General features: G+C 44.7%; 1 protein-coding gene across 4 annotated transcripts in view; it reads right to left on the reverse strand.

The window, feature by feature from the left end:
• OSBPL10 (oxysterol binding protein like 10) overlaps window positions 1–18,580 on the reverse strand; it is a 298,101-nt gene that overhangs the window by 88,543 nt on the left and 190,978 nt on the right. For all 4 annotated transcript variants that reach the window (XM_027088152.1, XM_027088151.1, XM_027088150.1 and 1 more), the window contains one exon: window positions 756–966. In XM_027088152.1, the coding sequence (XP_026943953.1) occupies window positions 756–966 (211 nt within the window). The remainder of the gene's footprint in view (window positions 1–755; window positions 967–18,580) is intronic.

Below are 18,580 nucleotides of genomic sequence, written 5' to 3' on the forward strand. Positions count from 1 at the left end.
CTTCTTGATAAAGAACTGGAAATGCTTCTGCTATGTATTCCAGAGAAATTCTCATACCGGGCCCTGAGGGGACAGGAAAGGGATGGGGGAGCAGGTGTCCAGAGAGCAGGAGGTAAGGCGGGTGTCCATCAGGAGAAGGTGTGGAGCCAAGTGTCGGGGGACGCACTCCACAGGCACAGTTAGAAATAGTGGACTAGGGCTTCCCTGGTGGCGCAGTGGTTGAGAGTCTGCCTGCCGATGCAGGGGACGCGGGTTCGTGCCCCGGTCCGGGAAGATCCCACATGCCGCGGAGCGGCTGGGCGCGTGAGCCATGACCGCTGAGCCTGCGCGTCCGGAGCCTGTGCTCCGCAACGGGAGAGGCCACAGCAGTGAGAGGCCCGCGTACCGCAAAAAAAAAAAAAAAAATAGTGGACTAGAGGCTGCATAGCAATGAGTCTTGCAAACACAACACTGAGTGCAAAATTCACAAACGCAATGCAACGGAGAACAGGGTGCCAGCACGTCTCAAAGTAGTTTCAGAGTATTCATGGAAACACGTTAAATTGTGCATAGGATGGCAATTGCTAATGGGTAAAACAGAAATAAAAATATAGCCCAAGCGAGGTGGGGAAGGAAGAAGGGGTAAATGGAGAAGCGCTTGGATAAAAGGCGAGATGGATGGATTTAAAGGTGGAAGGCGGTGGCAGACAGACACACGCATGCGTACAACGGAGAGCGCGCACTTGCAGCCCCGGGCGGGCCCCCGGAGGTCTTACCCGAGGCCCCGGGCCTGTGGCTGGGCTGACTGGCCTGGTGCAGGCTCTGCTGGAGCAGGCTCAGGCACTCCCCAAGGCAGCTGAGGGTGGCAGCAGAGGTAGCTTTCAGGAGCAGGAGGTCCTGGTCCAAGGCAGTGAGGGGCCCGGACCCCGGCAGAGACTCGATGGCATGCACCAGGTTCTTCTGCTGTCCCTCCACCTGGGTCATCATCTGCGGAACGGGAAGACAGCGAGGAGGTGAGGGTTGAAGTCCTCTCTTCCACAGGCGGGGAGCCAGCGCTTAAACCACAGGAGTGGATGAAAGTGCGGGGGAAGTGGTGAGAGACAGCATCACCACCCAGACTGCCAGCAGCGTGGGAGACAGCTCGGAGGGTGCTCGGCGCACAGCCCTCCTGGGATGATGCAGGCCTGGGTGAAATCTACCTGGGTCCATCCACGCAAAGGCACGCCTCTAGAGCTCTGATCACAAGAGGGTTTTAGAACTTTAGAGCTGAAAGGGACCATCGGGGCCACCTGGGTGTATCAGTTTACAGATCTTTGGAAGGCAATAATAAATATACTAAAAGTATAGAAGTCTTGTGACCAACTTTAACGTCCTTGGACCACGGAAGGTTATCTGAGACGGTGGAAGCATGTGGCTTTGCCTCAGAGCAAGGTTAATTCCATGCTTTCCGTCCAGCTGCAATCCATCCCTAACTCCCTGGCAGTCCTATTTGAAGTTCAAGAAATAGAAGTGACATCTGGGGCTGGCATTTGTGGGGGTGAGATCAGACCGAGGCCAGTGCTGACCCACTCTGACCCCAAAATGCTACGAGAGCCCGCGACTTCCTTAACACCGTGTGTAGGGTGACAGGAGGAGGAGAAAAACTGGGAGTTCTAGAGCCAGCCCTGCTCCATGGCTGAAGCTGTGACAAACCAGTAACCCTGTGTTGTGGCCTGGCTTCAGTTCGTAAGCTATAGACAAGCACTGTCTCCTTGGACAAATGAAGGAGAAAGGAACTCAAGAACTAGAAAAGGACTTCACTGGTGATCTTGTGAAGTTCATGCCCCTCCTGTTTTACAACTTATCTCGCTAAGCAAGATGATGAGCATAAATTGCATGGCAAACAAATAAACAGTCGAGCTGATACATGGAGGAACTAAAGCAGCCTGCCCAAGGTCACAGGGTCACAGGTCAGCATCAGAGGCAGGAACCAACTCCTGTTCTCTGGACTCCGGTCCACTGTTCCTTAAGCATCCCTCACAAAAGCCATCCTTTAATTTGAAGCAATCGCTCCTGCTTTGTCACTGTCATCCCAGGAGGATCCTTGTTACCATCAAGATGCCACCAGCTGGGAAGAAGCAATACTCTGTAAGGACTGCTGGACTTGGACACAAAACTCATCCCATGCTTTGGCTGATTTTTCTATTTTCTTTCTGCTATTTCCTATCACTCTGTGTAGTCATCTCCTTAAAAAAAAAAAAAAAAAAAAAAACTCCCCCATTGCAATCCTACTTACCAAAATCGGTGCCCTTACTTCAAAAAGATTTTTTAAAATATCGACATTAAACATATTACATGCCCATCCTCTGGCCATGTAAATTATTTTTTGCAGATTACAGAGTTTATACCTAGCCATTCTGGCTCTTAAAACAGTACCTGGGGCATAAAAGGAGCTCAATAAGAATTCATTTCTCCTTCAGGTCTTTGCTGAAGAGCTGCCTTCTCCTGAACCACATAATTTAAAAAAAAATAGAGAGAGTATAAAATCATATGTCCAACCAAAACCCTGGCACTCCTGTGCTCCTTCCCAACTTACTTTTCTCCATAGCACTTACCATCTTCCAACCCAACTTGTAATTTACTTATTTCTTATGTTCATCTGTACTAGTGTGAAAGCAAGGACCATTCTATCTGTGATGTTCACTGATGGATCTGTTGAAAGAATGAACGAAACCCCAGGGTCCCTTTTTTCTCACTGAGGCGCAAGAGAGTCTGTTTATGACACAAAGTCTACACAAATCATTATAGTCTATTAGGACAACATGGCTGAAGATTCAGTAAAAATAATACGTCCGTTATCAGTTTAGGTTTGCCAAGAAAATGGTTAAATTTAACACTGAAAAAGATAAAATGTTTTTATACTCTTCGACAGTCAACTCTATGTAGAACTGCTAACATTTAGGGAGAAGTTGATTTCAAGCTACTTGTTGTAGTCAGCATTTCTGTAAATTCCTACCATAACATCTTGTCTTAAAAAAATGATGTGTTGAAAGGGAAGAAGCAAATATAATGATGGAATGTAAATGTATATTATGTATGTATATGTATAAATGTATATTATGTTCCTGACTACTATGGACGATAACATAATGCTTAAAAGGTGAGTAAAATGAAGCCATTAAATATGGAATATACTCCTTTTTAATCAACGAAAAGGAGAACTGTATTCCAATTATATAGTATAGGATAAGTACTTGTTATTTCACAAGCATAAAATATGATGCAAATCTCAGGTAATAAAAACACAAAAGTGACTTCCAGAGTCTTCTACCCTATTACAACAGAGGCAGGTTCCCAGAGATGGAAGGCACGTATCTGCTCTCTAGAAAGCATTCAACAGTGTTTATCAGAGCCTGTTGCCAGCGCCAGGAGGCAGGACAGCCTCCAGCAAAGGACGTCTGAACCGGCAGTGGATGGATTTGACGTTTACAATGACTGCAGAACGGCTGGCGCTGAGTGGGAGGGGGCAGGGGTGCCACATGCCCCACAAGTCACGGCAGAACTTTCCTGCTCAAAATGCCGAGAGTGCTCCCTGAGTGACCCTGTGCTACAGACTTACCAGGGACCAGACACTGGACGGATTTCAGCATCTTTCTTGGTACACTGAGCACTAAAACGAGCTTAGCACAGCGCGTGACACACAGGAGACACCGAGAGTCATTTTCTCCCCTTTTCCATGTGACGCAAAACAGAACTTTAGTCTTTAAACACACAATTGATGCCAACCTTCACTTTCTATTAGCATCATCAGGCTCCAAAAGAAACTGAACGAACCCTGAAAGCAACACAGGACTCCCAGCCTCAGCGCTTGTATATCACGCTTATCACTGCTTTAACTTTTCTCACACTGGGAGGCACTGATGGAGAACCTTCATCAGACTTGGGAAGAACAAGTTTTAGCTGTTTTTTCCATATCTAATTTTAATGAAGGGCACACATGAGAAGATGTCTCAAAGCTGTACATGACAAAAACACCAACAACAAAGTCCCAAAGCAGCTCCCTCTGCCCTGCAAGGTTCCCACACCCTCAACACAAGAGCAAAGCACGGCCAGTGACAGCCACCAGCCTTTGAACTGCTTGAACCACTAATTACATAAGTTTCAAGTCAGAGCTCTAAACACTTCTTCTGAAGCACAACATCAACCATGTGTGGTGTTTAAAAACCAAAAAAAAAAAAAAAAAAGCACGCATTTCATTTCTTGTGGCGTTTGGCTTCTACAATCAGGGGTATCGCCACCTTGTTCACACAGGTGCACAATGGGACCCCCGTGAAATTTCAGAGATCCATCCCCTGGGAATGTCAACTCTGAGGTTGTGAAGTAGTCTAACTTTAGGTCAAATCCAACTTCACAGGGAAAGAAAAAAGGTCCACTTCTCCTAGCACAATGGCATGTGCACTGCAAAATCAAAGCTAAGAAAGTCAGTGGCTGCAGATTTTACGGTTTTATTTCACTGAAGCTGAAACCAAAGCTGAAGGCAAAGACCAAAACCCAGTGACATCAGCTCAACAAGATGAGCTCCTGCTAAAGAGGGAACTGAGGAGGGGGCAGCAAGGGGGCAGCGGCTACACTCGCTCGCCTTGATGGCCTCAGACCGTTCTGACCTGCAAAGCTTGGTGTAGGTTTTGAGAGGCGCCGGAAAGGTCCAGTCCTGACAGGCTAGACATCAACGAATACCAGCTCCTCACTCATCCGTCCGTCAGTAACCAAAGCAGCAGCAGCAGGCTCGGATTTCTTATCCGAATGTCACCAGGGCTGCCAGCCTTGCTTGGCCGAGCCTTCTGGGTTCACAGACTCCCTGGGACCTTCAGTAACTCAATCCCTCTTGCCTGGAAGGAGAACAAACAATTCGATGCCAACTTCAAGGTGGCCTTGGTTTGACATTTCTCCTCAGCCTGGTGGAATTCCAGAGCCCCTTCTAAGTCTCCCGTCTGGGTCAGGGATCACTCCTTGGCTAACTCAGGCTTCAAAGACCTTGGAACCAAAACTAACTAACTAGCTAACTAAAACTAACACTTCTCTCTCTCTCTCTCTCTCTCTCTCTCTGTGTCTCTCTCACACACACACACACACACACACACACAGAGCTTACTATCTCCATTAACACAGATTTACTATTCAACGACCCTCATTAGCATTACTTTAAAATTCCAGACTCCCCACCCCAGAAATGGCTTTGACGGCTCCTTACAGAAGCTTCCTGAAATATCCATCAGCTCTTTAATGGAAGCCATCAACATAACAGTGTGCACCCTAAAATTTGTAAAACGCCTTGTCTCAAAGTCCTTGCCTTGTTTCCACCAATCCTGAGCCATTGTCTCTTGATCCCAATAAAGTCCCTGTATTGTCAACCAAAGTTCTAATTCTGTATCCAGACGCTGCCCTCCTGGCTGGGAGATGCTGCCCCATGGAGGTGGCATTTCTCCCACAGCGTGAACAATAAAGTCCCTTGGCCTTGTCATCAGAGGGTGGTGGTGACATCTGGAGAGGCAACAACCCAACCTCTACAGCCTTTCTCCCTGTTTCTGAGTGTTGGGAACCCAGTTAAGGCCTGGCCTCACCTGAACAATTTCTCCCTCTTGCTGAGTCGCTTCCCTGACCCTCAGCCTGCCTCCTGCACTCCCTGGGCTTTGTCTGTTGTTCCAGCTCTTGGCATAACCAGAATGTTAGCAAGCCAAGAGTTTCCTTGAAGCAGGGTCCCGGGTCCCTTTGCACCGCTCTCCGTGGTCCCAAGCACGACCCCACGGAGGCCAGTCCTAAACATCCCCTGGACTCCCAAATCTCTCTCCAGGCTCATCCGGTGAGCAGACAAAGAAAACCCCATCGAGTGGGCAGATCTTCAAATCCACTCTACTTGATAGGAGTAAGAGAGTGACAGTGACAATACGGAACAAAGATGAGCGGGAGGAAACAGGGTCCCTCTCCAGGGGTGAGGCTGCCAGCTACACAGACGAGGTTACAGATAAAGAGGAAGAACAGGTGACAAAACACAGGAAGAGAATAGAGAAACCAACGTAAGAAACCAACTATAAACCAAGGGAAACCAAAATTCCACCTTTTAAAGTATCCAACATCAAAACAACCTACCGTCTTCTAGGCAGAGGAGTGAATTATGATGGAGTTACTGTTGCCTGGGCATATGTAAATTTAACCATCTGAAATACAGGCCTTAATCATCTTGTCATCTTTGTTGAGTTTTTCAAATAAATAGTAACATGGGCAGTTGAATTTTAAATTTAATTTGGAAGCCTAAATTGTAGTGAAAATTTCTTCAGAGATATTGCTCTGAAATTCAACTTTCAATAAAAATTTTAATTGGAAAAAAAAAATGGGAGAAAGAAGGAAAGATCTCCCCCAAATTGACCATTAGATCTTTGATGACCTAACTACATGTGTCCGCAAACTTCTATAAAAGGCCAGGGAGTAAATATTTAAGGATTGGCAAACCATGGGATCTCTGACTGCTCAGCCTGGCCCCTGCAGCTGGAAGGCAGGCAGAGTCCCCGTGTGAACACTTGGGTGAGGCTGTGCCCACATACAACTAGCATTTGACTCATCTCGGTTTGGATGTCAGATGATTCTCTTTTCTCATTCAATGTGTGATTTTATTGGTTCTTGGAGTGACTGGTGATTTCTGACCATATCCTGGACATTTTGGCTATCGTGTTAGGAGATTCCAGGTCCAATGTGAATTTTTTTAGGAGGCAATCACATGTTTAGGTTGAGCACACAAGCCCTAGCCTACTTTTATGGCCCGTGGTTTCAATGACAATCTAATTTCAGACACTTTGTGGGGCTATTTTGATCTGCTTGGTTTATCTCCTGTCCCGGGGTCTCCATTGGTCCCTGCTGGTCTACCTGAGAGTCCAGACCTTCCACACAGGGGACAGGTGCCTGTTTTGGCAGGATCCCCCTTGCCCTCAGCTCTGGGTGGGGGAGGGGAATCTCAGGCCTGAAGTCATTTTTATGCCTTTGGGCAGAAAAGTTTGCTTTCCTCTCAAAGGTATGTAAGTGCATACATATTATTTCCACTTCCAAGTTGAAGGCTGCTTCCTAAGCAGATCTAACTAGCCAGATGGAAGACTGTCAAGCACCAGTCATTCATTTTTTTGGTTACAGAATTTATTCTCTCTTTTAGAAAATTGACAGAAGAGAAGCATTCATCATTTCTACATTTTTACCTACTTTCTGGATTTATACCCACTTTGCTGGACCTCAGGGGGTACGACTGAGGCTGACTGTTACCAGATGACTTACGCGCTGACTCCAGATCTCTCTGTCCACCCCCACCACTGGGAGGCAGGACAGGCTACTGGCATTTTTAGTTCAACATTCTGACACGTGGCCTTTATCATGTGAGACTAGGGGAATAGAAATGAAAGAAAAGAGTGGTTGAAAGGCCAATCCAGAGATGAAGGACATCCATCCTGGTCCCTCCATAGTTTCAATATGAGAACGTGAGTGTTACCAAGAAGTCTCAGTGCTATTTATACAGCAGCCCATGCCATCCAAGGTAAAAGGCAAAAGGCAAAGGCAAAATTCTGAACTGCACATGCACATACTCAGAAACACTTTCTGAAGATATGGGGATGGGTCCGCACATTTCTTAAAAACGGATTCTCTTCTGTCTTACCTTCACTTTTGGCTTTTCTACAATCATTTCCTCGCCACCCCCAGTAATAACTCCACATTGCTCAAATATGAAATGCACATTTTATCTTTACCAACTCCCAAAAGACAAACCCATACTGAAATGTTCAAGAACTATGAGATCATAAACAGAAAAACAAACAACCCAATCAAAAAATGGGCAGAAGACTTAAATAAACATCCCTCCAAAGAAGAAATACAAAGGGCCAATAGGCACATGAAAAGATGCTCAACATCACTAATTATTAGAGAAATGCAAATCAAAACTACAGTGAGGTACCACACCTCACACCAGTCAGAATGGCCATCGTCAAAAAGTCTACAAATAATAGATGCTGGAGAGGGTGTGGAGAAAAGGGAATTCCCTACACTGTTGGTGGGAATGTAAGCTGGTGCAGCCACTGTGGAAAACAGTATGGAGGTTTCTCAGAAAACTAATAATAGAGCTACCATATGATCCATCAATCCCATTCCTGGGCCTATATCCAGACACAAATCTAATTCACAAAGATACATGCACCCTATGTTCATAGCAGCACTATTCACAAAAGCCAAGACATGGAAGCAACCTAAATGTCCACTGACAGAGGAATGGATAAAGAAGATGTGGTACATACATACAATGGAATACTACTCAGCCATGAAAAAGAACAAAATAATGCCATTTGCAGCAACATGGATGTAACTAGAGATTATCATAATAAGTGAAGTAAGTCAGAAAGACAAATACCATATGATATCACTTATATGTGGAATCTAAAATATGTCACAAATGAACCTATCTACAAACAGAAACAGACTCACAGACAGACAACAGACTTGTGGTTGCTGGGGGGTGGGGAGGCGGGAGAGGGCTGGAGTGGGAGTTTGGGGTTAGTAGATGCAAATTATTATATACAGGATGGATAAACAACAAGGTCCTACTGTATAGCACAGGGAACTATAGTCAATATCCTGAGATAAACCATAATAAGAAAGAATATAAAAAAGAATGTGTATGTGTGTGTGCATATATATATATATATATATATATATATATAACTGAGTCACCTTACTGTACAGCAGAAATTAACATAACACTGTAAATCAACTATATGTCAAAAAAGAGAAAAGAACTATGAGATCATAGCATTCATGGGCAAAGGAACCTATGGCTGTCAAGTCTGTCTCCTTCATTTTGCAAGCAGGAAATCTGGGTTCAGAGAAGCCAGGAGTCTGTGCTGAGGTCACACACAGCTTCACCTGTAGTGGCAGCCCTCACTCTCCTCCTACAGTGGGGCGGCTCCACTCCGAGGCACGATCTGATATACTTCCTCCTCTTTCCTTCTCTTATTTGGGAAGCACAATACCCTTTCTGCCTCAGAAAACAACTATGGTGACGGTGACGTTTCTTCCACTGTCCCTCACCCCACCTTTTCTCACCACCTGGAAACAACTTGTTTTCGTTATTCTGATTACAAAAGGCTGACTCACACCATCAATCATCCCAACAAAATCAGAAAGTAAATACAGTTCTAAGAAAGGAAGTAAAAATTACCTGAAATCCTAATTCTTAGAGATAAGCCCTAACATTCTGGTATTACTCTGACTCTTCCAATTTATACAAACACACACACACACACACACACACACACACACACACACATACACACACACAGTATTATTTTATTTAACAGGATATCCCTTATATATAATTGTATAACCTTTACCACTTGAAATGCATCATCTCTTATAGCTGGGAGTTACTTCAAAATACTCCAGTGGTGTTGGTGGGGGATAGGATGAAATGATACTGGCTTTGGGGATGCTGAAGCTGTTGGTGGTGACATGGAGGTTTAATATTATCTTCTCTAATGTTTTTACGTTTGAAATTTTTCAAAATAATGAGTTTTTTTTAATAGGGGGGAAATACATCATTATGGGTTGAATTGTGTCCCTCCAAAATTCATATGTTGACATCCCACACCCTCAGTACCTTAAATGTGACCTAACTTGGAGACAGGATTTTTTTTTTTTTGTAGAGGGAAATATAGCCATTATTTTATAATAACTTGAAATGAAATATAATCTATAAAAATATTGAATCAGGTGTGTTGTACACCTGAAATTAATATAACATTGTAAATCAACTATACCTCAATAAAAAAAAATTATTAGAAAAATATAGGAGTTTCTTGTAGGATTAAAGATGATGAACAACCAACTCTCAGAAAGGACAAGAACAGGGCTGAGATTTGGGGACTCTCAGTAGCAGAAACCTGAGGATCCCCTCGCTAGGGGCTGCCATGAAGGGTTCCAAACTTGCTGCACGTGTGCATGACTCCAATCACATTTTTTCAAATTCTCAGGAAAGAAAGTATGATTGGCTGTTACCAAGGAGTTTCAATCCTTGCTGCGATCAGGGAGAAAGGTTCTTTGCAGAGGTCATCAGTGTAAAATCAGGTCATTAGGGTGGCCCTAATCCAATATGACTGGTGTCCTTAGAAAACAAGGAAATTAGGACCCAGACACGCACAGAGGGCAGATGAGAGAAGCCGTGGGAGAAGACTGATTTATAAGCCAAGGAGAGAGACCTGGAACAGACTCTCAGAGTCCTCAGAAGGCACCACCCTGCCAATGCCTGGACTGAGGGCTTCTAGGATCCATCACTGGGAGACAAAGTACCAGTCGGTGGTACTTTGATACCGCAGCCCCAGAAAGCTAATACACACATCACAGACATCTTTCCACAGATCTCACTGTAGTGGCTGCATCATGGAAGAGCTTTTCACTCCAAGCAAAGTCAACCCTGGCTCTGGAGCAGAAGCTCCTTGCTTGCAGTGTCACCATCACATCTTCTCATGGAATTTTTGCTAAAGGAAAACTGAGGTGGAGAATGCATTTTCAGAATGAGGTAACAGAAGATGCTGACACAAATGTTAAAAAGTATTATTATGGCTTCCCTGGTGGTGGCACAGTGGTTGAGAATCCACCTGCCAAGGCAGGGGTTGCAGGTTCGAGCCCTGGTCTGGGAAGATCCCACATGCTACGGAGCAACTAAGCCTGTGTGCCAGAACTGCTGAGCCTGCGCTCTGGAGCCAGCGAGCCACAACTGTTGGGCCCATGTGCCACAACTACTGAAGCCCACGTACCGCAAAGAGGAGTGGCCCCCGCTCGCTGCAACTAAAGAAAAGCCTGCACAGAGCAATGAAGACCCAAAGCAGCCAAAAATAAATTTATTTTTTTTTAAGTATTATTTTTTCACTCCACCTGTCTGTACTGAATGTTAAGTTGGTAATGAGGGGTGCCAGGTACAAAAGGAATGGTCTCTTATCCTGTTCTCAACGAAAACACCACAGGCCAACAGAAGGACTGTGAGTAAAAGGTAAGGGGTCAGGAAATCACCGCCTTGTTTCATCCCTCATCGCTCTGTACCTCTGCCTCCCTCATACAGGCACAGCCCCGGCAGGGTGCTGGATGCGATAAAGGCGCTCACCCTTACCAGCACAAGGCTGGCCTCCCCCGCATGACACCCACGACCCGGGCTTTGGTGGAAGTGCCACCCACTGCTGGTTTTCATTATAAATCTCTCTTTTTTTTTTTAAACAAAAACAATACTTATCACAGAAAAAAACACCACACATAGTAAAATAGAAGAAAAAAATACCCATAACATATCCCAAACTAGAGAAATAAGTATTAAAATTTTGGTATACATACAACAGTTTTATGCACAAATATGTACTTTTATTTTTTACGAAAGTGGGTGCACATCATAATCCTGCTTTTTTAAAATTCCATATACCATGTTGAATTGTAACAATACTATTTACGATACTGCAGGTCATTCCAGCACATAAATGGGCCACAATTTATTGCCCAATTCTCTATCACTGGACCTTACAATGAGGTCTAACTTTCTTCTCTGTGACAAATTACAATTCCACAAACTTCTCTGTAGGTAGATCTCAGCATAAATTTGTAATGATTTCCTTAAAATAAACTCCTAGAAGAGGAGTTGCTGAATTTAAGGGTATTTAACATTAATTTTTAAGCCTTTTGAGAAATACTGCCAGCTCACCATCGAAAAAAAATTATCGATTTGTTTTCCCTCAGCAATGTGTGAGCTGTCCTCTTTCTTATTAGCACTCTCTAAAACTCATCTTTTTTTCATAACCAATTTCACAGACAAAAAAACTCAAAAAATGAAAACCAGTATCTTTTTTTAATTTTAATTCATTGCACATGTCCCTGTATACTATGGGGTTAAAAAAAAGGCTAAGAAATTTCCACATCTAGCAACGAGCAGTAAATAAGCCCTAGAGACCTAATGCACAGTATAATGAATATACACAATAATATTGTACTAAAATCATCAACCTTGTCAAGTGACTAGAACTTAATTACTCCAACCACTAAAAAGAAGGGATAATTATGTAATGTGACAGAGGTGCTGAATCTCACTACAATGGCAATCCTATTACCCTGTGTATATGTATCAAATTAACATGCAGTACACCTTAAATTTACAGAATGTTACATGTAAAATATATTTAACAAAAAAGAAGTTTCCATATCCAGTAAAGAAAATTCAAGCAAATAAGACTGAAGGGAGTCCAGAGAGCACGCTTCCTTCATCAGGGTGGAAGCAGCCATGTGGATGGGGGGGTAGGTGTAGGGCAAGGGACAAGGCGGCCCCAGCGATGGAAGGAAAGCTACACACAGCCCTGGCTGGGAGGGGAAGGATGACCAGGAGAACCCACTGGATTCAGAAAGCTCATGAAGAAGCCATAGCTCTCTCCTAAAAGGTCCAAGGACAAAGAGACAATGGGAAACAATGCCCGAGGTGCCCACATCCTCCTCATGCCAGAGGGAGCGTCTACCTGGACCCTGTCCTACTGCCTGCTCTGCCCCCAGGACCCACTGGATAAGGGCAGGACTGTCCACCTTTGCCAAGCTCGCCAAGCAAGGTCCTGTGTCTGATCTGAATCCAGCATCTAAGCTGAAGAGGAAAGCAGAAACTGGCTCTTGGCTTTCCCACGTTCCTCCGTCTCAACTTCTCCATCTACTTCCGGTACAGCAGTCACACCAGTCACAACCATCGACATGAATAATAGAAGCAGGGCCATTTCACGTCTGGACCAAGGGGGAGCCTTACAGTTTACAAAGTGCTACCACACTCATCATCTCTCACTCTCCCAGCTCTGCCCTGCTCCCAAGGCAGGCTGGTCATCGTGATTCTTGTTTTACGACCCTGGGGCCCAAATCATAATCCATGCAAGTGGAGATGTGAGGACTGAAGTGCAGTGTCCTGGACCCAAACTTCTCTGCCCCCCTTCCTCACTCCCAGGAGGCACGCAGAACGGCACTGCCCTAGATGATTCGTGATCACAGCACACGCGCGCGCGCACACACACACACACACACACACACACACACACACACACACAGGGATGCTCACCTGGCAAGGCCTTCCGCCTAAAAGGAATTAAGATGCAATTCACTCTGAACTGAAAGAGAACAAGTTAGACCACAAAGTCTTCCTGGGTAAAATCCCCAGAAAGAAATCTTGATTCATAAACAAAGCCTGAACAACAAAGGGTAAGGATTTGTCCTGCAAATGGTGTGGAAGTTTCACTCAAGTGTTTAAGTATCTCTCAGAAGTCCCCTCAGCAGAAACTGTTAAATATACCTCACGTATAAAACAAAAGCTAAAATGCTGCTTTATTGATCCATGTCAGAAGCCTTCTGGTCGACCTGCCATCTCTCAGCAGATGCTGGCTGGTATATCAGGTTTTTATCTCTTGCAGAATGGAACCTTACAAACCAAAGATCAACGAGTATGAAATTAAACCACTTTCCTGAGTCTGCTTTACCTTTATTCACACTCATATTCCACGTACATGCTTGGCCTATCTCAGAGAACCTCTAAGCTTCTGGAGATGTAATCTCCATTTGGGGAAATTCGAAGGTTGTTCTAAGAATTCCTGGGGAAAAAAGAAAAGCCAGTAGACATCTATATCTAACTTCAGGTTAGCAGCACGTTCTTATCTCCCACTGGGCCGTAGCTCTACCTACTAATGCCTGTTACTCTCTTTCAAAACTTAATTGTTGTTTTTAGTTCAAATATCTATGCAAAGCAGCAGACAAGAACATGACAATATAGTTCTCTTTTCCAGCTAAAATTAATTTCACTAGTGCCAATTATTTTCAGGAAAGAAATGCATCTCCAAAGGATACTTGAAAGAGGGGGACAAAATTGTACAAGAAAGTCACATCTCCAGGCAAATCCTTTACAGCATCTGAGACTTGGCAAATGAAACTCTGGGGAGACAAATGCATTTATCAGGAATCTGCTTCATTAATTTGAAAGGGAAAATTATGGTAAGGGATAAGCTACCAGTAATTAATATTTATTGTATCCCCACTGGGTAAATGACACTGCAGTCACCATTTTACAGAACAGAGAACACAATTCCTGCACACAAACTGCTTACAATGTAATCCTTGAGGTGCTCAAATACGAGCTAGCATAGTGATATACAGTGCTTTACAAAAGAGCTAACACCCCTCACAGGCGCCTGCACTGGAAATTGCTTTTGTGTGATGGAAATGAACTGCCCTGGACCCATTCCTACATCTTCTCCACTCTTCCTCATGACTCTGGCATCCACTTTTTAAGGAAGTATAAGAGTGTGTAGTCCATCACCACTATTCACATGAATAAACATGCAAAGGGAATTTATTATAATGATTTCCATACATGTCCATCTCCAGGGCCCAACCTACTGACAGAATCAATCAGTTAATCTACGACCACACACACTGTGAGAAGGGCCCACAGGATCTTAATTCATCAAAAGACTCTATTCACAGGAGATGCCTGACAAATGCTGGGTGGATGGGTGGATGGGTGGAAGAGGAAGAAGTAAGAGAGGGCAGTGAAAGGAAGGGGATGGAGGCGGGGGAGAAAAGGTAGAAGGAGAGGGGAGGAGGGGAGACTACCGAGAAAGCAAGGGGGAAAGGAAGGACACAGCTCCAAAGTTTCGGGAAGTGTAGACAAGCTGGCAAGGTCCTCTAGCAAATCCAAGAACTCCCTTCCAATGCCCCTAGTCTGGAGCTGCCACTTCCACTCAAGGAATAAATGATATTTCCTCCTGTAGCCTGTGACCTTAGACCTTCAGCCTTAAGTGTTAGTCCTTCCTGGAGGACAGAGGGAATGGGATGTTTTAACTGCACATGAGACATCTCCAGGCACACAACAACCCCACATTTCTTACAGCCTCTAAATTAATCTGTATGTTCCTAGGAAAAACAAAGCCCTACCTGAATGGGCTCTAGGCTCAACCATGGAATATCTGCTTCCTGGTTGTCTTTTTTGTCCTTTTTTGTAGTACAGTTGATTTACAATATTTCAGGTGTACAGCAAAGTGATTCAGTTATACATACATATATATTCTTTTTCAGGTTCTTTTCCATTATAGGTCATTACAAGCTACTGAACATAGTTCCCTGTGCTATACAGTAGGTCTTTGTTGTTTATCTATTTTATATATAGTAGTATATGTAATGGTGTATCTGTTAATTCCAAATCCCTAATTTATCCTTCCCCCCACCTTTCCCCTTTGGCAATCATAATTTGTTTTCTATGTCTGTGAGTCTATTTCTGTTTTGTAAATAAGTTCACTTGTATCACTTTTTTAGATTTCACATATAAGTGATATCATATGGTATTTGTCTTTCTCTGTCTGACTTCCTTCAGTTAGTATGATAATCTCTAGGTCCATTCACATTGCTGCAAATGACATTATTTCATCCTTTTTTATGGCTAAGTAATATTCCATTGTATATATATGTATCACATCTTCTTTATCCATTCATCTGTTAATGGACATTTAGGTTGCTTCCATGTCCTGGCTATAGTGAATAATGCTGCTGTGAACCCTGGGTTGCATGTTACCTTTTCAAATTATAGTTTTAGTCTTTTCTGGATATACGCCCAGGAGTGGGATTGCCAGATCATATGGTAACTCTACTTTTAGTTTTCTAAGGAACCTCCACACTGTTCTCCATAGTGTCTGCACCAATTTACATTCCCACCAAAAGCGTATCTCTTGGTTAAGTCTTACTCTTTCTTCAGACTCAGCTTAGACGTTATTTTCACCAGGCAGCCTTCCACCATCTCCCAAAAAGGTCATGATCCCCGTCACCCACAGAACACATCATGGTTGTAATTAAGCGATGTGTTATGCTATTACTTGGCTCCTCTCTCTCGCCCTTATGAGCCTCTGAGCTCCATGAGGACAAGGACCATGGGTCTTTTGTTCACTGTTGCTTCTCTAGAATCTAGGTCAAGGCCTGGGAAACTGCAGGCAAAAAATACTGGTGGAAAGAATGAGTGAATGAATAGATGAAGGGGAGCACCCAGGCATCTCTTAAGAGCTGGGAACAGCCATTCTCCTCCCTTCAGGCATGAAAAAAGACAGGGCAACCTGAGACTCATCCAGATGAATAAAAGGCCCAAACACCATCTGAGTGACAGCCATGGGCTTTCAAAATTGACAAGGAAAGGAGGCACCGTGCCAGTTCTGGGGATGAACGGAGCAGGTTAACTGTTTTCCTGCCACATCTTGTCAGAAAACTGCAGTGGTCACGTGCCTCCCAGGTCTAGCTGATCGTGGTCATAGAGAGTGTTTAGCAGCAAAGAGCGTAAACCGGACCCACGCAAGTTCAAAGACAAGGGGATCCCTTCATGGATATGGGACAGAGGTGCCTAGCATCTGCCAGAAAGGACCTCTCTCTGTCCTGCAGTGATACCACGGTCTCTCTTCTCCATCCCTCCGGTCTCTGTAGTCTCTGATGTCGGCACCTCTCTCTCTCATTTTACTCCCCTGAAAACTTCTTGCACTTGTGGACAAATCCCAGCAGAGGCCCTGGAGCCACATCAACCCCATCTCACAGGTCTGATTTCAAATTTGAGAGCAAGTGAATATGACGGGCTGGTCATGGGTCAGATGCCTGCCCTGGTCCAGTCAGCTGACACCAGGGATGTGAAAGAATGGTGTCATGTGATGCCACAGCCCTGCACACACAGACCAACCCCTTCAGGATGGGGTTTCCCCTCCACCCACTTCTCTTTGACTGTGACTTTAACCTGATACAGGATGCTGACATGCATGAGATACAAGGATGCACACTCTTTACAAATACCTTAAAAACTCACTTCACAGGAAGACGTATGTCTCAGCTGGAACATCAGTCAATGCTTTCATCCGAAACACTTAGTTCAGTGGTGAGGTGTTTCCCTAAACATGAATGCCACACTCGCACAGCCTCCTGTCCGAGGGTTCTAGAAGTTTACTAACTTCTTATAAATGTGTATGATAAACACCCAACTCTAACTGAGCTCAAACCCCCTCACTGCTCTCTTACCTGTGACACCACCTCATAACGCAAGGTCAATAGGGTCCCACAGGCTAAAGGGGGCTTAAGAAGAGACAGGGACTCAGTCCCCTGTCCTCTCTCAGCTCACACCTCTCCTGAGACTTTCCAACATCTAGACGACAACCCCCAAGCTGTGTCACCTATCAGGTTCACGGGTCTAACGCCACCCTTAACTTTGTGTAAATTAAAATTAGCACCAAGGAGCTCTGGGTTTTTTGTTTGTTTGTTTTATGCGGTACACAGGCCTCTCACTGTTGTGGCCTCTCCCGCCATGGAGCACAGGCTCTGGACGCGCAGGCTCAGCGGCCATGGCTCACGGGCCCAGCCGCTCCGCGGCATGTGGGATCTTCCTGGACCGGGGCACGAACCCGTGTCCCCTGCATCGGCAGGTGGACTCTCAACCACTACACCACCAGGGAAGCCCCGCTCTGGGTTTTTGACATTAGCCAACGCTCCCTCAAGAGCCCTCTGGAGTTTCCCCTATGCAGCTGTGATGAAAACAGTTCTCTTTTTCATGGGAATAAATTCTTCTCTTCCCATCACCCAACCTGAGACAGAAAAAGAAAATGTCTGGCCCTGGCAATGACCTTGGAAAGTACAGGATCCGAAAACAGAACTAGGTGTAATTCTCACAGGTGGCTTGTGTATCATGCCCCTGTCTTCTCGTGAATATTCTACCTCCTCAGCCAGCCCTGCGCCCCTTGACTTTCTCTAGGTTACATCTTACCTGGAAATCCTTTCCTCCTCACCCCTCATGGTCAAGTCCTACTAGGCTTCCAATGCCCAGCTCCTGAAGTTCTGCGCTCCCAGGCAGAGGTCACCAGTCACCACAACCCCAGCCCCTCCAACCCTCCATGAGTGCTCACCGTTTTTCTTTTAAGTTCTTGAGGTCAGGGGAGCAGCCCCACGCCCGTGTGCCCCCAGCACCTGGCTGGGAGTACCAGTTTTCAATGATGTTCTCACTAGATGCATTCCTAGGCTTTGGGCCACTGTTTCAGGTTCCAGGTTTGTTCTTTCCCAGTGAAAATGCTCTGCTTCCATTGTTATATTTGTGTCAGTAGTTGGGGCTGCCTAACTTGGGCTAAGCCAGGCATTTACAGAAGAAAAAAATGCATTTTCTCCTTCAATTCAGAAAATACTTAGAAATGACTGTTTCCCCTTAGGCCCACCTGTGTCCTGTTAATTTACCAGCTTTAACCTAACCTTTTAGAAAATGTATACTATTAGCGACTCTTCCAGATACTGTCTCCTGTTTCCCAAATGCAAAATAAACACAGGCTGTAATTCTTTCCACAACTACAATGTAAATACATATTTCACCCCAGGGATAAATTGGCTTTATCTTCATGTAAATTTAGTAGCAATAAAAGGTAACCCTCGGCAAAAGGAAATATTCATGTTTCTGACTGTGTGTGTTACCCTCCACCCCACTCCAAAGCATCAAAAAAAACAAAGAACTGGGAATTCCCAGGCGGTCCAGCGGTTAGGA

Source organism: Aethalodelphis obliquidens, unplaced genomic scaffold (assembly GCF_003676395.1).
Source record: "Aethalodelphis obliquidens isolate GAN/ISIS:26980383/991018 unplaced genomic scaffold, ASM367639v1 scaffold62, whole genome shotgun sequence".
Taxonomy (NCBI): domain Eukaryota; kingdom Metazoa; phylum Chordata; class Mammalia; order Artiodactyla; family Delphinidae; genus Aethalodelphis; species Aethalodelphis obliquidens.